This window comes from Trachurus japonicus, chromosome 21, assembly GCF_045865225.1.
Source record: "Trachurus japonicus isolate A0001 chromosome 21, Traja_1.0".
NCBI classification, from domain to species: domain Eukaryota; kingdom Metazoa; phylum Chordata; class Actinopteri; order Carangiformes; family Carangidae; genus Trachurus; species Trachurus japonicus.
Window position 1 is genome coordinate 24,280,777 of NC_140927.1, and position 22,551 is coordinate 24,303,327.

Below are 22,551 nucleotides of genomic sequence, written 5' to 3' on the forward strand. Positions count from 1 at the left end.
CAAGAGGTCACGTGACCAACTTGGCCGACCAACGGCATTACAGAATTTTGGCCATAAAACAACTCGGTTGCCATATCTGTATCTGTGGTCCTGCTGTCGTCTTCTAAAACCGTGGGACGTTGGGTCCGTTTCATTGCCGGTTAAACCCAGATGACAGATGGCTGCGCTGTCGTGTTTCACACTTGATTGCAGCTCATCAATCACAGACTGATTTGAAAGATCTACAGGTTTTTCCTGCACATCCATACATGGGCCATAAACGAGGTATGATGATCAGTAAAACGGGCGTAAGGACTTGATCTCATGTGGCATATTTGACTTAACCCTATGTCGCCATTTGTATCAAATTTGACACATGAAAATACATGAGGTTTTGAGACCTCTACATCTTCACTGTGATTTTTTTTCCCCATGAAAAATCTAATGTATACAGTCAGATACAAGCAATGATCAGATAATCCACCAGGGTGCAGTTATTTATGCACCAGCAGGCCTTCACTTGGGACATCCAATATGTCAATCAGTGACGCAAATGTGTTTTCTTTTGCCAATTTTGAAAAAATTAAGGTAAGACAAACTTAAAAATTGTTACTGAAACTTCAATAGGAATAGCTGTTACTGCATTGATGCCAAGTAAAACTACTTAATATTTCATAACTTATTTTATAGCAGAACCGTGTTGAAAATGTGTGTATCAAAATAGATACAGCAGGTACAAGGTAATTTTCTATGCAAATCCGATATGCAATTTTTTTTTTTTTTTTTGGGGGGGGGGGGGGTTATATTTTTGTCATTATATTTTTTGTCAGAAGGTCCAATAAAGGGTCCAATTTCAAAATGTTTGAATTTTCTGACAATTATTTCATGGTTCAGTTCTTTACAGGGCTAAAGAGCCTCAGGTACTAAGGAGTATAAGTCCTGCAGTGTTCTCTCAATGTAAGGTTGCCATTGTGACCTCATGATCACTGTTTGATTCCCAGTCCAAGGTGCTGGAGAGCAGTTGTAGGTAAGATGTTGGTGTTGTATCGGGTGCGTTGCGGTCTTACCAGTGTGGGTCCTCTGATGTGCCTTCAGATGGGAGCTCTTGGTGTAAACCTTCCTGCAGCCGTTAAACTGGCACCGGTGGACTCTCTTCTTGTTCTCCGGTACGTCTCCTCCCAGGCTTCCTCCTCCTCCCTGCTCGCCGTCGCTGAGGCCCCCTCCTCGGCTGGGCGGCGACGGTAACGCCCGCGCCGCCACCAGCTTAGCGGCCCCCAACCCGACCTTCTTTGCCACAAATTTGAGCGTTAAGGTGCCGTCTGCCGTCGCAGTGAGTGTTTGTGTGGGTTTGATGAGGTGGCGGCCGAGCTCCGGTGATGACGGCGGTGTTAGGGACGTAACGGCGGCGCTGAGCTGTGCGGCGCTCACTCCTCCGAGGACTCCTTGCTCCTTGGTCGTGAGGGTCTCGGTCCCTGCTTCCGCCGCTTGGGTCTTGCTGTGGTTGGGCACCTGGAGGATCTTGGCCTGAACCTTGGGGAGGGTTACGAGTAGCGGCGGCGGGCTGGGCTGGTCCGGCAGGCTGGGAAGAAGAGGGTCCATCAGGTCCTCGTCGCTGTCGCCACCCTGCATGAACGCCGGTGTCAGGAGGCAATCCAGCTCCTCGTCGAAGAGCTCCGAGAGCCGCTTGGGCTCCGTCTGTAGATACCGCTCCAACTCTAGACATGTCTGCAAGACAAGGACACACACGGACCCCGAGTATTAAACAAACATACTTAACATTGTGCAAAGTTTATTCAGTCTAAAGAAGTCACACTTGTCATTTCATTCATGCACCAGCACCAGAAACCAGACCAGACGAATAACACCCAGTCACACTCATACACAGCTCTTCACACGCTGATGTCTATGTGTTTACTATGTTTAATGACTAAATTTTTGCTGTTCAGATTCATCAATTCCTTCCTCAGCAGATTTGACTACAGTCTATATTTAGAAATAAATGGTGACTTCCTTGACGTGTCTAAAAAACCAAACAAAGGTGTTAGTTTAAAGAGACAACTAGGAGTTTTCTTTTTTGGTTATAAAAGAGTCTCGTATTAATGGATGAATCTACGTTACCCACACTTGTTAATGGGTCCATTTTCCATAAATATATTGTTTTGTCTTTATAGTTATTTTGATATTATTATTTAATGGTCAGCTCGCCCAGCATTTCCTACTTTCGGTTTCGCGGACGCTGCCCGGCGGGTCATGGGAATAACGCTGCTGAATCGCCGTTTATGGTCGGAACTACAACGGTATCTGATCGTCTTCGAACCTCTGACTTTCATTCTTGATGAATGAAAACATTCTTGGCAAATACTTTCGCTTTTGTCCGTCTTGCGCCGGAGGCTCATGGGAAACGTAGTGTGAAAACACTTCCCTTTCCAAAACTCCTCGTTGTCCCTTTAAGTCCTTTCTCGAGAACAAGTCTTGTTTGTTTGTTCGGTCCAATACAACCTACTTGACCGCTCCAAAACATGACTCATGGACTGCAGCTTGGTAAATGTTTGGTAAAGACCTTGGTCGTGGTTTAAAGAAGCCAGTGTTGACTATTCTTTGGGACTAGGAACAGTCAACATTGGTTTCTTTAAACAACAATCTCCCATGTCGAAGTCAAGCACCTTGTTCACACAACCATGCAGCCTTCAGAGGCTTTGTGGCAGTCCTGCGACTTTCACCTTTGGGACTGAGCGAGGAGGACAGTCATTATTTGCCCGAGTGAAAGAAGGAGGTTGTTAAGGGGAAAAGACCCATGAGGTTAATTCTTTAAGTGAGGAGAGACTTGGCTCTTAACGACTCCTTGTGACATCGGTTACATTCAGCGGTTTTTCCTCAGACTGAGGACTTTTGAGAGAGAGAGACCCTGTTTACTTGGTCTATTTAAATTCAAACATCCGCAGCAGGCTTTATATTTCTCTGCAGCTGTTGACCATGTCACCTGGCACACGGCAGTCCTGAGAGAGGAGGGATTTAGTCTGTGATTGATTGCTGCTGCCTGGCCGAGCTCTCCGGAGCCCTGAACTGTGGAAGCCTTGCCTGTTCCCCACTGCTCACCCAAATCAACCAGCCATGGCAGTTTATATCGCAAGACAGAGGGAAAAGGGGAAGGAGAGCAGAGATGACAGAGAGAACGAAGTCAGACGAAGAAATCAAGGAGACGGAAGAGACACAGAGAAAAATAAGCAAGTATTTCTTCTTTGAAGTGTTGATTCAACCTTTATCCAGAGATAACAGAGACATCTGGGCGTTTTTTCTTTTTTCTTTTTTTTTTTTTACCCCTGACAACAACATGTTCCAGATTTTGGCAGCGGTACAGCATCATCACAGTTGTTGGTCGACCGTGCTGTCAGTTCCCAGGTCAAAGGCACCTGCCACATTTTACCTCCAGGGAGTTGAGCCAGAAACCGCTCGGGTCACTAACTAACCTACTTCTCCAGCCGCAGAGCTTCCTCTCTCAAACTTTTCTTTTTAGGGGGTCTCTGGTAATTTCTGCCTCTGCCGTCTCACTCACTTAAAGCTACCTACAGCACTTTCTAAAGGTCTACATGGGATTGTTTCACTGATCCTGCTCCCGCTTTGATCTCTCCCACCTGCAACACTGGTTTTTATCGAAATTCTGTCTGCCTTCCCCCGTCCCACGGAGAAAATAAGACACATGTAGCCGCTTGTAGACCATCATAATCTACAAAAGATAAAAGGAAAAGGTTCCCACAGCTGCTCGATATAAAAATATAAACTACAAACAAGCCTGCCTAAATGCTCTTAAAGTTTTGGTCTCTTGTTGTGCACATGGTTTTACACAGCAAACAGATGCAAACCAGATGTTTGAACATCATATCTCAGTCAGCCATCATGTACAGACTGTCACTGTTAAAACATAAACAGTCCATTGATCCAGTGCTGTTTTACATTCATCACTAATGATTACATGTTTTCTTTTATGGAGTTTGAAGTTTGATGATTAGACTCATGAATATCTTTTCTAAATTCTGCTCCTGTTTCCATGGAAATATTGCCATCAGGTTGTTCAGGATGTTCAATGTGTGATTGTTCTTTATTTTAAAACATGTATGAATGCTTCGAGTGCTTCAAATCCAACTTTGCAATGGTTTTTGCCCACAGTAATCAAACTGCAATCAGTTATGAGCTGCCTCAATGTATTCTTCACACTAAAATAAGAGCTTTCAGTCCAGTTGCATGGGAAAATATCAACAAGAGGGTTCGACATCCCTGAATCACAGCACAGAGCAGCTCCTGTTGCAGCTTCTCAAACCAGAGCGAGATCTGTTCAAACAGGAACTCTCTGGAAGAAATGATCTTAAAATCAGGCAAAAAACCCTCAAAGCATCAACTCAAACAAACAAACAAGTCATGACGCCTGTGTTTGTGTACGTGTTGTCGTCCACAGCTCCGTCTCCGTCCTCTCAGCTACCTGGCTCCTGCTCTGTCCTCCAGCATACAGGGCCTCCACTGTATCTACTTGGAAAAATGAACTTCCTCCCTTGTTTGGCAGCTGGAGCTTCTCATCCTGATCCTTTGGCTCTTTCCACCTCTGTCATCGGAGCAAATTACAGCCACTACACTACACTCAAGTTTTTTTTTTCTTTTTTCTTCCTTAGCTGCAGCTGGTTGAGTCCGTCCATTCAGACAACGCCAGCGCCGCGGCTTTAACTCGGCTCAGTCTCAGCGACGAGACGGACCAGACCGACACATTTTAGTCTGAATATATCTGTGGAGGGGTGATAAGCTGAACTTCCCTCTCTCCCTCTTTTTTCCCTCTTGCTCCCCTTTAAAAGAATGCTCCTTATTTTTCCTAAGGATGCACATTTGCATGTGAATATAAATCAAAGATATTTCTCTGGGGGGTTACGACGCTTCGTAAGGAAACTGGGGAAACGATAAGCAAGTGTGTAAAGCGACAAAGACGACGCCCAGTTAACAGCGTCTTTTGTAAAGCTGATCCCAGCGCTGCGAGGGAAACCTTCTGGTTCGCCCCCGTTGTCCAGATTGGTGCAGTGATTTGTTGTTAGCATTTGTATCCCTCTCGGTAATTGCTGCGTGTAATACAATATCTAGTTAGGTATGCTAAAGGGGGCTATTACATCTCTTTTTAAATTAGATCAGTCACTGCTAATGCATCTGGAAACCAGTGCTGCAGATTATACAGCAGCCTTCGGGTTATCTGGGAAGGAACTTCAGGAAGCCAAAAGCTTTATTTCAAGACAACAGAGCTGCGTGGTTTGAATAGCAGAGTGAGGAGAACATTATTCAGTGATTATTCAAGGGCAGCTTCATCTTTTTGAAAAAATATTTCAATAGAAAAGAGAAAGTAGGTGGAAAGTTTGGATTTTCTCTTTGAATGGTAGCATAAACACTAAAGTATGTTTCTCTCTATGTGGTATTAGTACATTATGGTATGAAATAATTTCAGTTCAGTTTCAGTTTCAGTAATCTGAAACTTGCAAATGTTTTTCCATGTCCAAGAGGGATCACAAGCCCAATGTAATTTGATAGAAATAAGAGTTAATACAGTTTAAGTATCAAATTATCCAATCTTACTGTGAAAGGATGACGTTACAGGTTGAACCAGGAAATAAATCCCCATCATCTAATGGTCATTACGTTTGCTTAAAGGTTTTTACAATTGATCCCATTAAACGGTTTAGATGATGTTGTGGTTATGGAAATACTAGTTTCTGATTGGTTAGCAAATGTCGACTGTTGCAAGATATAAAATTCAATGTAAATTCAATAATAGCATCACTGGTTGTGCATGGAGTCGTATAGATTCTGAATACTTTTTTTTTTATCACGACTTGGATACAGTTGAAAATAAGTTTTCTCACAAAATAAATAAAGTGAATTTAATATTGGGTAAATTTTACAATAGTAGAATAAACAATATTGTTCTAGGGAATTTTTGTCTATATTATTTTTTTAAATACAAAAATTATAAGGATGGATTTGTTTTTGTCTTTTCTTGGCTTGGCTTTGTTCATGTTACTGGAGATTATGCTTTTATTCTGAAGGACTGGGGCAGTTGCTGCCTGCAAGACACAAGCAAAAAAAAAAAGCAAAAAAAAATTATTAAGATACGAGGAAAAGATTTCCATGAAAATGAGATAATTTCTCCTTCATCCTTTCCACTGCTTTGTAGAATAATATCTTACTACTGCAGAGTGTGTTATATTCATATTCATCCTCCTCAGAAACAGCAGCATGAATATCACATCTCTTTGATACAGTAAATACAGTCTCCATTAGCGATGTCTTAAGGCGCACTGTATCCTGCTCTTTTTTTTTTTTCCCTCGGACTGGAAATCAAAAATAGAAAAGGTCTGTGTGTCTCCTGGCGGGGCCCGGACTGGTGCTGAGGATTGTGGGAGGTGGGCGGGGAGGAGGACAGAGGGTTAGAGAGAGCCCAAGGCTGTTGAAGAGGAGCGAGCGGCAATCAAACCCACGGCCGGCAAGTGAACGCACCATCTCTGACATCACACGACCTTCTCCTCGTCTGCTTCTCCTACACACAATGAATATCAGGTAACAATGACATGTAGGGCCTGCAGCATGTGTGTGTGTGTGTGTGTGTCTGTGTGTGTTTGGCATGTGTACTGTACGAGTGTGTGTGTGTGTGTGTGTGTGTGCGTGTCAGTGGCTGCTGGCTAACATCTCAGACTGATAGCATGTGTAAAGCTCACCTCCTGTCCCCCTGCTCAGTCCCACACCATATGGAGAAAGGTCACATCGGATAACACACACACACACACACACACACACACACACACACTGTGGAGAGACCAGTAACCCTCCTGTTCATTTTTCCCAGAGAAAATGTCCTGTGACCGACTGACTGGAGCATTTCAACACTCGGTTGGACATGAATCCTTCTGGCTGAAGAAAAATCTGCCTCACTGACAAAAAGTCAAAGGTACAAAAAAACAAAAAAAAACAAAAAAAAACAATCTTATATTTCTAGGACAGAGGTCAAACAGAGTTGGCTGCTGCTGTGAGAAAAAGCTTTAGATTCAGGCTGAGCTTCTGTTTTCATTCATTTACTTTTAGATTCCAGGTGAAATAAATGGCAGACGCTGCATCTTGTTGTGTTTGTGAAGAACTGACTTGTGAGTGTTCATGTCTTATCCCTGCTGGTTTACCACAGTGAAGCCAAATATTTCCATATACACCACTTTCTAATTCAAAAACATACTAACAGTGAATAGATATGTATGTATATCAACTCTGTGTTCTGTCATATTAGATGTAATTAGTGGTGATCAGGGCTGATACGTATATATTAATCAGTTTCACAGTTAACGCGCTATAGTTTTCTAACCAATCCTCTGAAAGCCACATGTCACATTAGTCTGAACTCCAGTTTCACACTTTGGTGGTTCAGGTAATTTCAGATAAGATATAAAAAAACATGACATGAATAAAGTGAACTGTTTTGTTCCAGTTTGTCGGAGCTCTGGTTTCGCTGGCTGATCTTCTCTCCATAACAGAGGCTACTTAACAAAACAAACACATTTCAATGGAGATCTTGAAATCTGATGCTGAAAATTGATCGGTGGGTGTATGTGTGTGTGAGGTGGGGGGGGTTGGTTCTGGGAAACTGAGCTTCAAATTTTAACATTGAGTGACAGAGAAAAAACACAGAGAGCCAGCCCTGTCACTTACAGCAGATCAGGGGAATGTGTGGTTTCTACTCTTTAATCTGTGCAAGAACATGATGATTGACGACATGTGAACTGTACAATACGAAGGAAAATTGACCCTGAGTAAATTTATTTCACATATTAATGTTTATCAAAAGTATTAGAGGTCAAGGTCAAACAAGGTCAATAAGAAATGATGTCAGATTACCTGTGGTCGACCTTGTTACACTTGATTGAAGCTCTAAATATCTACTATAACTGTATATTTTTAATCCTCTGTGTTGGACATGATGACTCATGGACCTTAATCAAATTTGGCATAAACATTTATCATTTATCTCAAGGATGAACCATTTAGATATTTGTGGTTAAATGTCATAGGTCAAGGTCACAATGATCTTACAAATACAAGTTTGGCATTTTGAATGCAACGTATCTCAACATATTATGACTTTCTTTGACAGGAGCGTTCACTTGGACTTCAGGATGAACTGTTTACATTGTGGTGGTCAAAGGTCAGGGACGACAGTGACCTCACAAAATGTGCTTTTGCTCCTGTCAGCACCAAATTTCAGTCACGCCTTCAGGGCATTTATTCATATTTGGGAAAAAAGGACCATCTGATTAGACTTCAGTGGTGAAAGGTCAGAAAATCAATGTCAAGGTGACCCCCACAAAATGCAAAACAAAAAAGTGTATTGGTGAAGTAATAACAACCATGAGGTGACTCTAGTTTTTATCCAGTTTGTATTTCATGTTTACACACAGAGATAACTCAGTGAACGTGTGTGTTTTCTCCCCTCTACGTTTTGAGTGTTTGATTTAATATCTCGTCTAAAATAGCTGCCTGTGACGTGCAGGACCAGCGAGTGTGCGTGTGTGTGTGTTCTCAGCCCGCTGAGGTCCATTAATAATGAATGCGGAGAGCAGAGGGCTCTGGATGGAAGCGCTAAGAGCTTTTGACAGACAAAGGATCATTGAGGACAAAGCTATGCAAACAGATTCAAGTGGCTGCAGCAGCGAGAAGCTCCTGTTGTGTTTACACGCACAGGGCTAGGTGACTGTTACTAACATTTCCATTAGGACAACGGTGAGATTAAGCCATTTACATGGTTTTGTTAAGTGACACTTCCTGTAATGATCTGCTTCACACGTGCTTATTGCCACATCAACAACCCGCTGATTATTTGACACATCAACAGCTTCTGCTGTCAAGAACTGAAGCAGTCGAGTCAAACATGAACGGACCAATCAGACTCCTCGATAATAACAAACCCCGCCTCGCTTTTATGAGCTTTATTAACAATTAAAACCAGGTTTAAACAGTCTGAGGTTTGCTTATGTGACTTCATGACGCAGAATGGTTCTGTTTTTATCTCATTTTAATATGAAACTCTTATATTTCCACAATTATCGCAATGTTTTCCAATAAAAAATCATATGCAAAATCCCACTTACCACAGTGAACAGCTTCACCACACTAACACGTACTAACAGCAGTGAAATTGCTCCTCATAGAAAGAGATAAACTCAATATTTCACCATGAAACGCTCATCTACTCACATTCATGACATCCAAAAGCACTGAAGTCTCATTAAAGCTCCTCACACTGCGGCACAAAGGTTTTTATAAATAGAGAGATCTTTTCTGACAATATTAGCTTACCCCACTGTGGTGTCAAACACTTTTAAAAATAAGTCTTTGATCGTGCTGTTTTTAGCCTCCATATGAGCTCCTCGTGCCGCTCTGAGGATGGAGACATCTGTACAACATCAGTCAGACAGATGAAGCAGCTGCACAGCTCAGTCACTGCGTGGATCCAGTGATGTAAATGTGAACGTCAGGTACGAGAGGAAGACGGGACTGTGTTCAAGAAATAACGAGGGGAAACATCTGGGTCAGTCTTGATCTTTGTTTTTTTTAAAAGCCGACCTGAACTTCCACAGATCATGAACTGAGACGACTCGTCAGGCTGCCATAGTTCTCAATGCAGTCAAAGCCAACAAAGCCACCTACTATAGTCCAAATCGGCATTCATGCACAAACACAGTGTGGGTTAGAAGGTGATGTTTGCTTAATTTGTTCTTGATTTGTTCTCTATTGCTTAACACCTATAACAAAGTTTAAAGCGCTGCAGGAGAGATCCAATCAGGAGAGATCTTGGTTTCTTAAATCTAGAAATAGTTACAAAACACCTGATTCTCTCTGTACCTGTTTTATTCAGTCCACATGTGAGGAAACAGCAGACACAGACAATTTTAGCAGAAGAAAAAAGAAGAAGAATCATTGATTTTATAATATCACCTCCTGATTTGTGTTCAAACTTGTCAATCTTTGCTTGATCTGAGTTTATTTTGATATTTTTCATGCTGGTTGTCAGTGCAAGTGCTTTTGGGGCTCTCAGCTGCAAGTTAAGCTACTTCATAGCTAAGAACATCTTTGACACACAAACTGCAACTGATTCTTGCACAGAGAAGGTAAAAACGATCACGAAGACCAAAAACCACCGGCTTCTCCTCACATGACTTTCATCTTAAATCCAGCTGTTCTCCAGCTGTTTCCATGCAAACCGTCCTCCCTGACGACAACTGATGCTCCTGTATGGGGAGACACTTCCCCCTGCGATGATCTCATCTCTCCTTTTAGTTAGTTCATCCAGCCTCTCAGTATCTCTATGTGTGTGCGTGTGTGCATCAGAGTGTGTTTATTTTCACTCCACATTATACAGCTTTTGGCTTCAAATTATGTTTTTCTCTTCACTTTTTTCCCCCCTCCATACAAATAGGTCCTAATTAAAGTGCTTTGGCTTCCATAAACTGCTCTTTGAAGCTCTACCTCTTGATGGATTTCGCTCTCTCCACACAGCGAGCTCTGATGGCTAATTAGCCACTCAAAAGAAAAGGCAAAAAGAGGCTCTTTATTCAGCTAATTTGCTGATGCGGCTGTGTACACACTCCACGCATGTGTGTGTGTGTGTGTGTGTGTGTGTGTTTGTAAGAGTGAGAAGAGCATAATGACTTTTAACTGATGTGTGTGAATATATAATGGCTCATGCTCGAGAGTGTGTACAATATCAAACGGGTGCCACTGGCGGCGAGCTGCTTCCTTTATGTCTGAGCGAGCATCAGTGCTGCAGAGCCTCTGTGTGTGTGTGTGTGTGTGTGTGTGTGTGTGTGTGTGTGTGTGTGTGCTTTGTTAGAGACTGAAGAGAGGTTTGTGTGAAGATATCTGTGAAAATGCTGGAGCTGTTTGAGTTACTGCACCAGCTACAATATGAAGACACACACACACACACACACACACACACTTACAACTGCACATCCTGCAATCGGATCCAAATCACAACTACGGCTGCAACACTTGAAATCTGAGCTCATTTTAAAAACATGGAGATCACAGACATGAGGGCGGTTTCAACCAGTTCTTAATACTATATTCATCTGGACACAAATACACACACACACACACACACTAGATGATATGACCAGACCACAGGACCACACACATGCTGTTGGTACAGTAGTGACGGTTTCACAGTGGAGATTCTCACAGGAACTAACATGATCAAAAGTTACATCCAACACCCACGTGTTTCCCTCGTTGGCCCTATTCATTATGGTCTACGGTCGATCCCACATTGAATTGAATTGAATTGAAAACTTTATTGAACAACATTAGACAAGTGTTCAAAAGGATTAAAACACAATAAAGCCCAAAGGCTTATTTCCATTGTGGTCATATTTGATGGTAGACAACATGGATTTAAAAACAAGGAAGACAAACACACAACACATGGACTAAAAACATGGGAGAAAGACGTCTAGGGCACATAGACTACAACATTGAAGAAAAAGAACAAGACGAAATAGATAGAACAAGGGAATTAGGTCCCAAACAGAAACAACAAAACTGCATGAGACATTATAGAGTCACTGATGTTGTTGCCATTTTTCCTTTGACTGGTTTTCTTCCTTTATTTTCCATTTGGCTCAGTTAGCTGCCATGTTTATGGGCTTTAAAAGGTCACAACATCTGGTTAGTGGTGACACTTCCTGGCCTCCTCGCTCTCATTGGCTACTGTGGATATTTCAATCAGAGGCAGATCAATCTTTAATCATAAATATCAAACATGTCCAATGCAAATGAAGCCCCAAAATTGGGCAAATAATTTCCTGCTCATCTACTGTACGTGGCATCAACCTCTACTGTGCAAAAAGCCCAAGAATCCAAGGTTCTTGGTTCTTGGAGGACTCTGGAGCACATCTGGAGATTTTCTTCTTTTATATGACATCTTACAGTGCTATTGCGATTGGAGCATGTCCAGTCCAGATTTCATCATCATGTATGGTGCTGTAGTTTGAAATATCTGAGTGAGTACGGCTCAGGATTCTGGGGGATTTAGTGCAGCTCTCACCATGTGCTCATGTTTAAATGTAAAAAGTCATGAGACGTGTTTCTGCCTCTTTGTTGTATCGTTGTTGCATCATTTCATGATGAACTTCTGATGAAGAATTCAAAAATGCTTTAAGTCAAATTACAACACAATCTGTTGCGAGAAAAAGTTAGAAGAGCCACATTATTGCCTAGAATATCAAAATAAGCTGTGACTTTAGGATTTCTCTACACAATACAATACAGGACCTATATTCCAGATATAGGACATGAACTCTCCTCCATGCAGCCTCAGCTCATGGGCAGCTGCCAGTTTGGAGACACCAGTTTCCTGCACTGGTCTTCAGGGTCTCTGCTTCAAACACCAGTGAAACCTCCCTGAACAGTACGAACAGCTAAATAGATCACAGAAGCTACTGAATAAATAATATAAAGAGTTGATAATTTAAGTATCCTAAAAGCAAAATTACAAGGACTGGAGCTGAGTTAGTGATGGATCGTCTGCTGTGGTAAAAACTGGAACCAAAGATACAGAGACGACGTCCGTCCTCTCCACTCTCTCCACTAAAACCAGCTGATGATGGGTTCGTCCCAGAGAACCAGAACCTGCACGGAGTCAATGGAAGTGGTGGACGGAGCTCATCATAACCAAACAGCTCAGTGTCTGAACCGTTCGGCTTTGATGCACCAGTGTTTTTATCTGTGATGGGATTGTACTGCACGACCATTCATGTGCAAAGAAAATCCCCTGAGCCACACTGGCTTTAGAGAGGAACATGTAAATGATAAAAACCCGGATAATCTGAACATCTTGTCACTCGCTGACTTCAAATTGAACTCATGGGGTTGAACTTTAGACACAGGAAGTGGGGAGACACACAGCGGAAACCTTGTTTGGTTTTTCAAATCAGTGGAGTGAGGAAATATTATTACTTTTACCTTAAAAAGCCCCAAACCTGTAATATGATCAGCAATTAAGTGTTTTCTAGTATTTTGAAAATCTTGTTTTTTTGCTGCCTAACCCCAGTGGTTCACATTATTGTCATTGTGTTGACTTTTCTCATAATTTTTGTTATCGATACAGTTATTGAACAATGTATATTTTTATGTCAAATCTTAATTTTTATGTTTCCTCCCAAATAATATGAATGAAACAAGTATAGAGTTTCCTCGACACAAAGCTTGTAAAAGAGGCTATTTCCTCAAATGAATACCCACACCACACAGCTTTGACCAAACACACACACACACACACTCCACTGAGTAATAATCCAGCCCAAAATACACACAAAGACACACACACATGCTGGGAGCAACACACTGTCACTTTTGTATGAAGCTCGATAAAGCAGCTGACACAACACAATGCTGCAGCAGCGACACTGTGTTTGTGTGAACACCTGTGTGCGCTCAGGTATCCTCTCACCCTGCCTTTAATTGAAAAAGCAGCAGGACAAATGAAAGCAGAGTCCTGCGAGGTCTGATTTGAAAAGCAGGGTGTGGGGGTGTGTGCGTGTGGGGGGGGGGGGGGGGCTTCAATAAAAGAGGTTAATGGAGACGAGACCCGGGAGGAGGACGGAGGCGACGTCGCCGGGATCCCTCAGACTTTGATCAGAGAGAAGGTCGGCGTCGGCAGCCGGGGAGGTTTATTCAATAATAATTCATCCTCTCACCAAACTTGGTGGTTGAATAGGAAGACATCCGATTCTTTGATCAGATATTTTTGTTTCTTTTATATAAAAATGAACAACATGTTGATATTTCTCATAGTAAAAAGAAAAGATGCTTCAAGTGGTATTGGCACCTTTATGTTTACAAGTTAAATATTAATCAATTAAGTCAGAATAAGCAGATAGCCTATGAGTGGATGTTTATCATCTGGAAAGTCTTAATGACTCAACATTTAAGGGTGAGAAATAATCAAAATATTCAGAATATTTGAATCTAAATCATCAATCATCAATCTTTATGTGTTCTCTCAGAGATGCCTTAAAAGGCGATGTTCATATTCTATGATGCAGAGATAACAAAAGCAGAAAGAAAATAAATAAATAATCAGAATAATGAAAATAATTTCCTAAGAAAAACAATTGAATTCAGGCACTTAAAGATTTTAAAAGTGCATTTCTAAACTGTCCCAACTCACTGACTCATAGTGATGCTCACAAATGTCCCAGACCTGAGGACGCACGTGGACGACGTCAGGACTAATGGGGCAGCTGCCATTATCATTATTATAATCAATGAAACTAGTGATGATGAGTAAATAGTAAACAAAGGCCGATAAATCATCGCTTTATCACTTCCAAAATAAGACGAGCACTAAGAGAGCAGTTTATCAGCCGAGAGACAAAGAGAGACGATTAACCAATGAGGGAGAGAGTACAGGAGTGAGTGAGTGCACTAAGAGGAGGAGGAGGAGGAGGAGGAGGAGAGCTTTTATTGCTCATGTTGAATCTCGCTCACACACACACACACACACACACACACACACACACACACACACAGATCGTCACCTCCGACCTCCAGCCTCAGCCAATGAAATTTTAATCAACAGTCTCTGATGGAGGACAGCACTCAGACTCTCCTGCTGTGTAACTGCCTCTCTCTCTCTCTCTCCATCTTCTCTGTATTCTCTCTATATTTTCATGCCTTTGAGCAGCCCCCCCCCCCATCCTCCTCCTCCTCCTCCTCCTACCTCACCTCTATGATCACCCCTCCCTCCCTTCCTCCCTCTCTTTTCTCTTCATAGCCCACATTTCACTTCCTCCTTCCTCGTCCACAAAGCAAAGGTCACCCACTCCTCTTTCTCTTTTTTCATCCTTTCTTGTTTCTTTCACTATGTTTTATTTTCGTTCTCTCTTCCTCCTCCTCCTCCTGTGTTTCCTGCTCTGATCTCATCCTCCTCTTTCTCTTACCGAAACATCTGAAGTGTCCCGTTACTTCAGCAACAACACGTATAGCAACTCCACTCCAGTCACAGGTTTCACATCCACACTCAGGACGTCCTGACATCATCAATCAAAATGAAATCAGTAAAAAAATAAATGAAAGTTATGAAACCTAATTGGATTGAACTCCATTAGTGTTTTTATTTTGGTTTTCAAATCTAAATATTATTACTTTAATTGATAAATTGGAGGCTGGTTTGTGATATTAAGCCCTCTCTCCCCTCCCCCTCAAGAAGCTTGTGCCTCTTGTCAGGCCATCATTGTAAATAAGAACTCGTTCTTAATGATTCTGCCTGGTTAAATAAAATAAAAAATAAAATAAAAATGATTTCCAATACTCACATTAATCATAATGTAGGAAATTAGTGAAAAATCATATTCAAACAGACAAAACTGTCACAACAGAGACATTAACCAGAACACACTCACTCATCCTACCCCCTCTCTCTCTGACACACACACACACACTCCATTTTCACTGTCCATGGTTATTAAATACAAGGACATAAAATTAATTAACAGCTTAATCACTCACATGCGCGCGCACACACACACACACACACACACACACACACACGACAGAGCTCTAAAAGGACATGGCAGGTACGGCCTTTTAATTTGAGGAATAATTTAATACTGCTTAACCAGGCTTATGGCCATTCTCTCTCTCTTTGTGCCTGTGTGTGTGTGTGTGTGTGTGTGTGTGTGTGTGTGTGTGCGTGTGCGCGCACGTGTGTGTCCAAGCTATTTCATTAATTGGCTGAGATGGAGGGATTGAAATCTGTGGCAGAATCATCTGTTCCTCTGTCTGTTGTGCTTTCTGTTAATGAAGCTACTCTCTCTCCCCCGTCTGTATCTCTCTCTCACTTTCCGTCTACGTCTGTATCTCTCTCTCTCTCTCTCTCCGTCTCTCGTTCTCTGTCTCCGTCTGTATCTCTCTCTCTCTCTCTCTCTCTCTCTCCGTCTCTCGTTCTCTGTCTCCGTCTGTATCTCTCTCTCTCTGTCTGCAGGTCATTTGTCATGTCGGACGGCCTGTCCTCCACCATGAGGCATTTGTCTGGGCTGGAAAAATGATGGGCTTGCTGTCCACACATCACATCCAGACAGTACATACACATCACACACACACACGCACGCACATACACACACGCACGCACACACACACACGCACGCACACAGACAGACAGTGTCTAACCTTTAAGTCAGATTGTACGTGAATGGCTCTTTCTATGAACCCTTTCCTGTCTCTTGCATTTTGTCCTTTGAATTTTTACCATTTCCTGCCCTTTTACAAAAACATGAAAAACGACTATTTCTATATTTTAAAATACAACAGCATTTTTTTTTTTTTTTTGCCATTTTGCAATTCCTAAAAACACATGGTACCTAACACTGGTATTGGTGTCTGTTAGATCTCCATATCTCCTCTCGATCTAACCTCAAGGAGAGGAGGATATATCACCAAACAGCTGTGTTTGGCACTTGAAAATGTTCTGCTATGTTGATATATTTTAATGTGACACAACCCCACACTGGCTATATTCTTATTTTATTGTCCTCCCGGCTGCATCTCACTTCAGTCTTCCCCACGGGGATCATTAAAGCTCCGTCTTATCTAATTTGAGAGTAAAGCGTTGAATAAATCTGTGTTTTTCCTCTTATATCAATACTTTTTTTTTTATCAGCCAAAGTGAATCTGAGATACTTGAAGTGCTGAGTGGTTTTGACTTGAAGTGCTTTTGTTCACGTCCATTCACACCACAGCGGCGTGTTAAACACTTGACTTTACCAAAGCCATTGACTATGAAACTTAGACGTAAAGAGTAAATGTTAGAGGTAAAGAGACACTTTCGCCAAGTAGTTTCATAAAAGCTGTAGGACAAAGAATGACTTGGACAGAGCAGAAGCAACGTGGTGATGTGCAACTTAGGTGAGACGTGCCTCTAATTCATAAACTCACATTCACATTCACATTCATCTCCACGTCCTCTGTTAGATTAGTTCTCCAACACCTACCAGTAAAAGTATTAGTAATTCACTGCAAAAACAACTTCAGGTGTAGATGTTACCACCTTCAGGCAATGAGTGATACAGCTTTTTACTGTAATTTGAAAACCAATTCATTAATGTACAAAAAACATTAAAAGGGGGTTTCATGCTGTTTGGTTTGCATTTCTACTGATAGGCCACTGCTGTTTTTGTTTTTGTTTTGTATTATGGAATCAGGCAATAAAGACATTGCTAAATCATAATTTCATTTGACATCACTCACCTAAAAGGACTGAACCAAGAATACAACAATGGTCTTCTTTTCATGTCTTGTTGTCCCATAACAAAAATGTAGGAAAAAAAAGAAAAAGCACTAAAAAAAGATGAATATTCAGCCTTGTAACAAAACATTTAATATTTTCCCACATAAATCATAAATAAAAAGAATGGCAGAGGTCCTGGTTTTCTCATCATAACCTCCATTATAATACACAGGAAATCAATTTTGATGGCCTTTCTCATAACGCTCTATAAATACTAAAGACTTCATTTAAAAATGTCCCAGTTTGTTGTGAATAGCAGACAACGGTTTTTGACAACTGTTAATCACATCTCCTGAGATACTGAAGCTGTAAACACAAAACAACCAAATCCCAGCCTTTTTTATATAAAAAAAAGAGGTAGCGTTATCTTATAAATAAATGAAAATTGCCTTTGATGGAACACAAACAATCACAACAAAAATAAGATAGTTATTATAATTCTCTTGTTATTATTTGTGTCTTGGGAGGTTTCTCCATATTTTCAAGCCATAACCACTTGCATTTTGCAATTGTAAATACTTAATGTTTTCATAATTTATGTAACAGTAACACAGTAAACATGGAAAGCTGTGCTTGGAGAAAAGACTTGTTTCCTACCGCTCTATAAAGTTTAACAAATATCCTACTGCAGATTTATCTTTAAGTTAAAGGTGCAAGAATATTTTTCTTAATACTAAATCAAGTGACTCTAGGATATAAATCTAACACTGCTACTGTGGAGAATCCAGTTTCAAGCTAACAGAATAAGACGGCCTAGTCTAGTATCAAACAGTGAGCAATTGGCGGTCTCACAGTAAGCAAGCTAAGTCAACTGATATTTTCCCCAATAATCAATAACAACACAACAGAGAGTAAATATTGGACTTAAACTCATTAGAAAAACACAGACATGACTCCAAATTAATTATAATGTTGACCCATGCTACATGTAGCTTGTTTTGTCACATGATGACAGTAAGCCAAATTAGCTGTTAGCTAACCCTAACCCTAACCCCTATACTGTAAGCCAAACGTTTCCCTTCTTTGGCAAAAGTAAATGATTCACTATAGAGGACACAATTTAGATACCTCATTATTTTAGCCCAAAAAATATTGACGTTAGCATGCTGCGGTTTATTGTTTTATGTTTAAATTCAACTCAGAGTGTTAGTAGTTTACTAGAAACAGCATAGCCATTTAGCTTTGAACATGGACAAACATCTGTGTAACCCACACACAGGCTTCTTCAGTATGTTTTACACTGCAAGGTTCATTGAGTCATTAGGGTTACACACTGAACTGCTGCTCCAATCACTGAACCATTAAATTCAACTCTTTCTATCTCTGAATGTATCACGAGGAAGGGAGCAGAGGAACAGTACCGCACTATCCCATTTGTTTTTGCAAACTAAAAATATCCTCCACTGACTTTGCCTGCTGCAACAAATCTCTGAGGGAATCTACAGTAATGCAAAAGAGAGAGTGGAGAGTCCTGGTGTTGGTGTGCGTGTGAAACCGAGGGCAGCACATGTATACCTCAGAGAGTGTGTTTGTGTGAGAAAGGTGTGTGTGCACAGATTTGTTGTGTTCTCCGTCGAGTAGCTACACCTCCGATGAAGATTTAATGAATTCCAGGGTCATGTTGATGGTTTGTGAGAGCTGAACTGACAATACAAGGTGTTATGATTAATAACTGCTAATTATACATCAGTGTATGTACAATGTCGTGGCTAAATGTGGTGGGGAAAAAAACAAAACATTTCCTTTATCCTTTAGTTACACAACCAAAGAAGAGCAAAGAAATACACCAGTGACAGCCACATCTCGACAAATACCTCAGATCCAAATGTCAAAACACAGTCAATAAACATGATTTATTCACATGCTGATGTCTGAACCCTTCGTTTTGTTATTCCAGTTTCTATTAAATCAGGAGTATGTGCCAATTTAAGAAGCGTTCTGTCTGAAAAACTGTGCACAAAAGCAAAAAATATCTGACCAAAATACATAAATTTCAACTGTAAGCCAATTCAAGCTGTGCTTTTGCATAGAGTTCAACTTCACTGATATTGGAGGGGAGTCGGTAGCTAATGATGAAAGATGTTCTCAACATCCTGTTTCATCTAATCCTGCTATGCCCAGCTCATCAAAACAAAATTCGTTCCATTGAGTGAACTACATTAAGTTCCTGTCTGGTTAGCGAGGGCAAATTTAGTCACTACATCAACAACAAGCTTCCAGCAGCAGAAAGTACAAATTAATTTTGTCGTGCCACTTCCTGCTACAGGTCATAAATCATATAACTCTGAGGTGGGAGTGAGAAAGTAAGCACAGGAAGCAGGTCCTGAAGACAGTCTATATAGCAAATACAGCATGGATAAAAGGAGTATGCACTGCAGTTGGGTCATATGAAGGTCTAATCATGTTCCCACCACAAACAAATTACCTCAGAATTTGTTAATAACCAGAGTGAGACCACTTCCTCTAAAGGGTCTTGGTGCGGTTTCTATGAGCTGCACCTGAGCACAATTATACTGTTCTGATCTGCCCAAATGAATCATACTCATTTGGACTAAAGAACGAAGGCTATAAAGGGTCCTGTTTGAAACCGGGACAATCTGGACTAGAGTCAGGAGTCCTCTCAAACACGGCGTAAAGTTCAATTCATATCATCAGGAACACTTTGGGGTCAGTAATTAAGTCCTTGGTTTGACTTGTGTTGGTATTCGAGCGGTCGACTTCCATCTCTGCAGGTGTGATCTTTGTCGTTTCCTACGAGACCCTCGAGGGCAGGGTCGTCTGGAAATTTCTGAGGTTGAAAGGACATTTTAGCACACCTGCAGTCAGCTGTGTAAAAGGTAATAAAGAACGTGGTGCGATGGCTCCACCGGGAGCTTCTGCTTTCATAAAAGTAATGTCAAACTTTATTATTCAGTCTGACATATACTGAGATCTGGAGGATTCCCATGGTGACCGTTGAACTGATATTAGTCGGTGTCCGCCCAGTCACTTATGGGCACCTCTCTCATGACATACATGATGATGTTTGATTGATTGATAGTTATTGTTATTGTGTCGTCCGGTCTAGACTATATCACAATGAAACAAACTTGTGTAGCTCTGGACAATACCAACAAAACAGGCGTAATGCACAGCAAATAAGACTATATCTCTCTCTGACACACAAACACACTGACTGACACCCACACACCCACACACACACACACACACACACACACACACAATAACCTCCCCTATCAGTCCTTTCTCTCCCTTCCTAATTGACCATGAAAGCACCCCATAAATCGAGTTACTGCATTGTGCCTGTCTAGTCATATAAAAGTGCTTTAATGGTTTTGCTAGGAGCTCTGTTGGGAACATTAGGCAGAACTCTCCACATTCATTAGCCCATTAACCTGTTTCAATATTGACACTGTCTCATTTGTCCCTTTCCTCTGTCTGTCAGGGGCCGAGACACTCTGGGACCAGGTCTGAACTCGGCCTTTCTGGCTCCGCTCTGGTCCGCTTCAATTGTTGTTGCTGTTTCACCTTTTCACAAACGGGTTTGACATTAATCCTTTGGGTAACAGTCTCGAACGGGGATCCGAGGCCGACGAAACGGAAACCAGTCGTCTTTTATTTGTAGTGGCCAGGCTACAGGCTAGTTCAGTTTCCATCTGGTTTTTTAGTTTTTAAAGAAGCTATTTGCCAGTTTTGCTATTGCTTCATAATATTAGCATTAGCAGCTGTTTTCTTACCAGTCTATAAGAATATTATGAGTTCAGCATCAAAACCAAGAGTTTTCTCAACAGGTGGGAAACAACACCAATATTAACTTCTCTTCTATCTCCTTTTTTCTTCTACCTGAGTTAGCATGCTAACTAGCAAGCCCCAAACGTGTTGTCACTTTCCGATGGCGACGGCAGCCTCCAATCTGTCGGCTGAAGCTCTTGTCAAGACACAATCACAACGACCAGTTCCTGACAAGAAACCATGTTTGGCTACAGAGGAAATTTACTGAAAAATTATTGAATGTTGAATTACTTGAGGCTGAATTACACAAAATCTTTTTCATGTAAACCGCCAGAGGACAGCGGATGAAAATTAGCTATTTGCTAAAACTCCGGTACATTTACGTTAAGCTTTTTTTTTTTCCTTTTTATAAAAAAAGGGAAAAAAAAGCTGATGTTATTAATGTACATTGTCCTTTTTTAAATAAAATAAAATAAATAAATAAATAGGGAAAACTGTGTAAATTGCATGTGCAGTAGGCTACATCAACTAACTTGACACGACTAGGCTACTGCAGGAACCAGGTTTGAGTGGTTAATAAATAGGAAAACAAATACAAATATTGAGGTTAAAATATTAAGTTAATAGAAGCTGCTTTACTAAATGACTCATAAAAGTGCTTCATGAAATCTCTTTAAATATAAAGAGTCAATTCTCAGAGCAAAGATGCAACATGAATTCCCTTCAATGACGCCCATAAACATGTTCATTACAGTAGATACTGAACGTATATTAAATAAACACATCTCAAATCATGAGCGCAGAGGAAAGATGGTGTCCTACAGATATAATTTCCACCAGCCTTGCAGAACAACACTGCACTGAACCCAATGAACCCACTGAAGGAGAACATTATGTTAATGCTGAGATATGAGACTGCATTCCTGCCAACTAGCCAGAGAGGAGGTAGCATGCATGTGAATGTACGTGCACGCACACACGCGCACTCTTCACACTTGCACACACACTCACACTCACACATTATATCTCCCATCCAAATCCACAGGGCATTTCTGGCTTTATTTAGGTGTATGAAAGACACACCGCGGCGTGTGCACGGCAGCTGGTCCAATCATGATAAGTATGCAAATGTACGTTTGATTACTTTTATTCTTGTCCTTTGTTGAGTGAGGTGAGCTTTACTTCAGTATCAGCTGCTGTCAGCAGGTAGCACTGCTTTGAATCCTGCTTTGGAAAACGCTGATATTACTGCTGCATTTGCTACAGCGTGTGACAATATGACAACCCATCTATAACTCTGTGTGTGTGTGTGATGAAGTAGAAGCCAGTTTAAGGTCAGTCAAGCTGTGTTCACTGTGGCCTTTACCATCCCGTCTCCCCGTGGAGGGTCCTGGAGGGGCATGGCATGCATTGCGTGACCGAGTTCACAGACATTTTTTCACGTCGTGTCGGTGTCACGGAAAAGAAGTGAAAGCATCAGGCTCGGT

The 22,551-nt window shown here is 41.3% G+C and overlaps 1 protein-coding gene across 1 annotated transcript in view; it reads right to left on the reverse strand.

Annotated features, from left to right (window-relative positions):
* The window catches only part of klf7b (Kruppel like factor 7b), a 64,595-nt gene that overhangs the window by 19,963 nt on the left and 22,081 nt on the right, over positions 1–22,551 (reverse strand). The window contains exon 2 of the mRNA XM_085765736.1: positions 1,047–1,704. Coding sequence (XP_085621862.1) covers positions 1,047–1,704 — 658 coding nt within the window. The remainder of the gene's footprint in view (positions 1–1,046; positions 1,705–22,551) is intronic.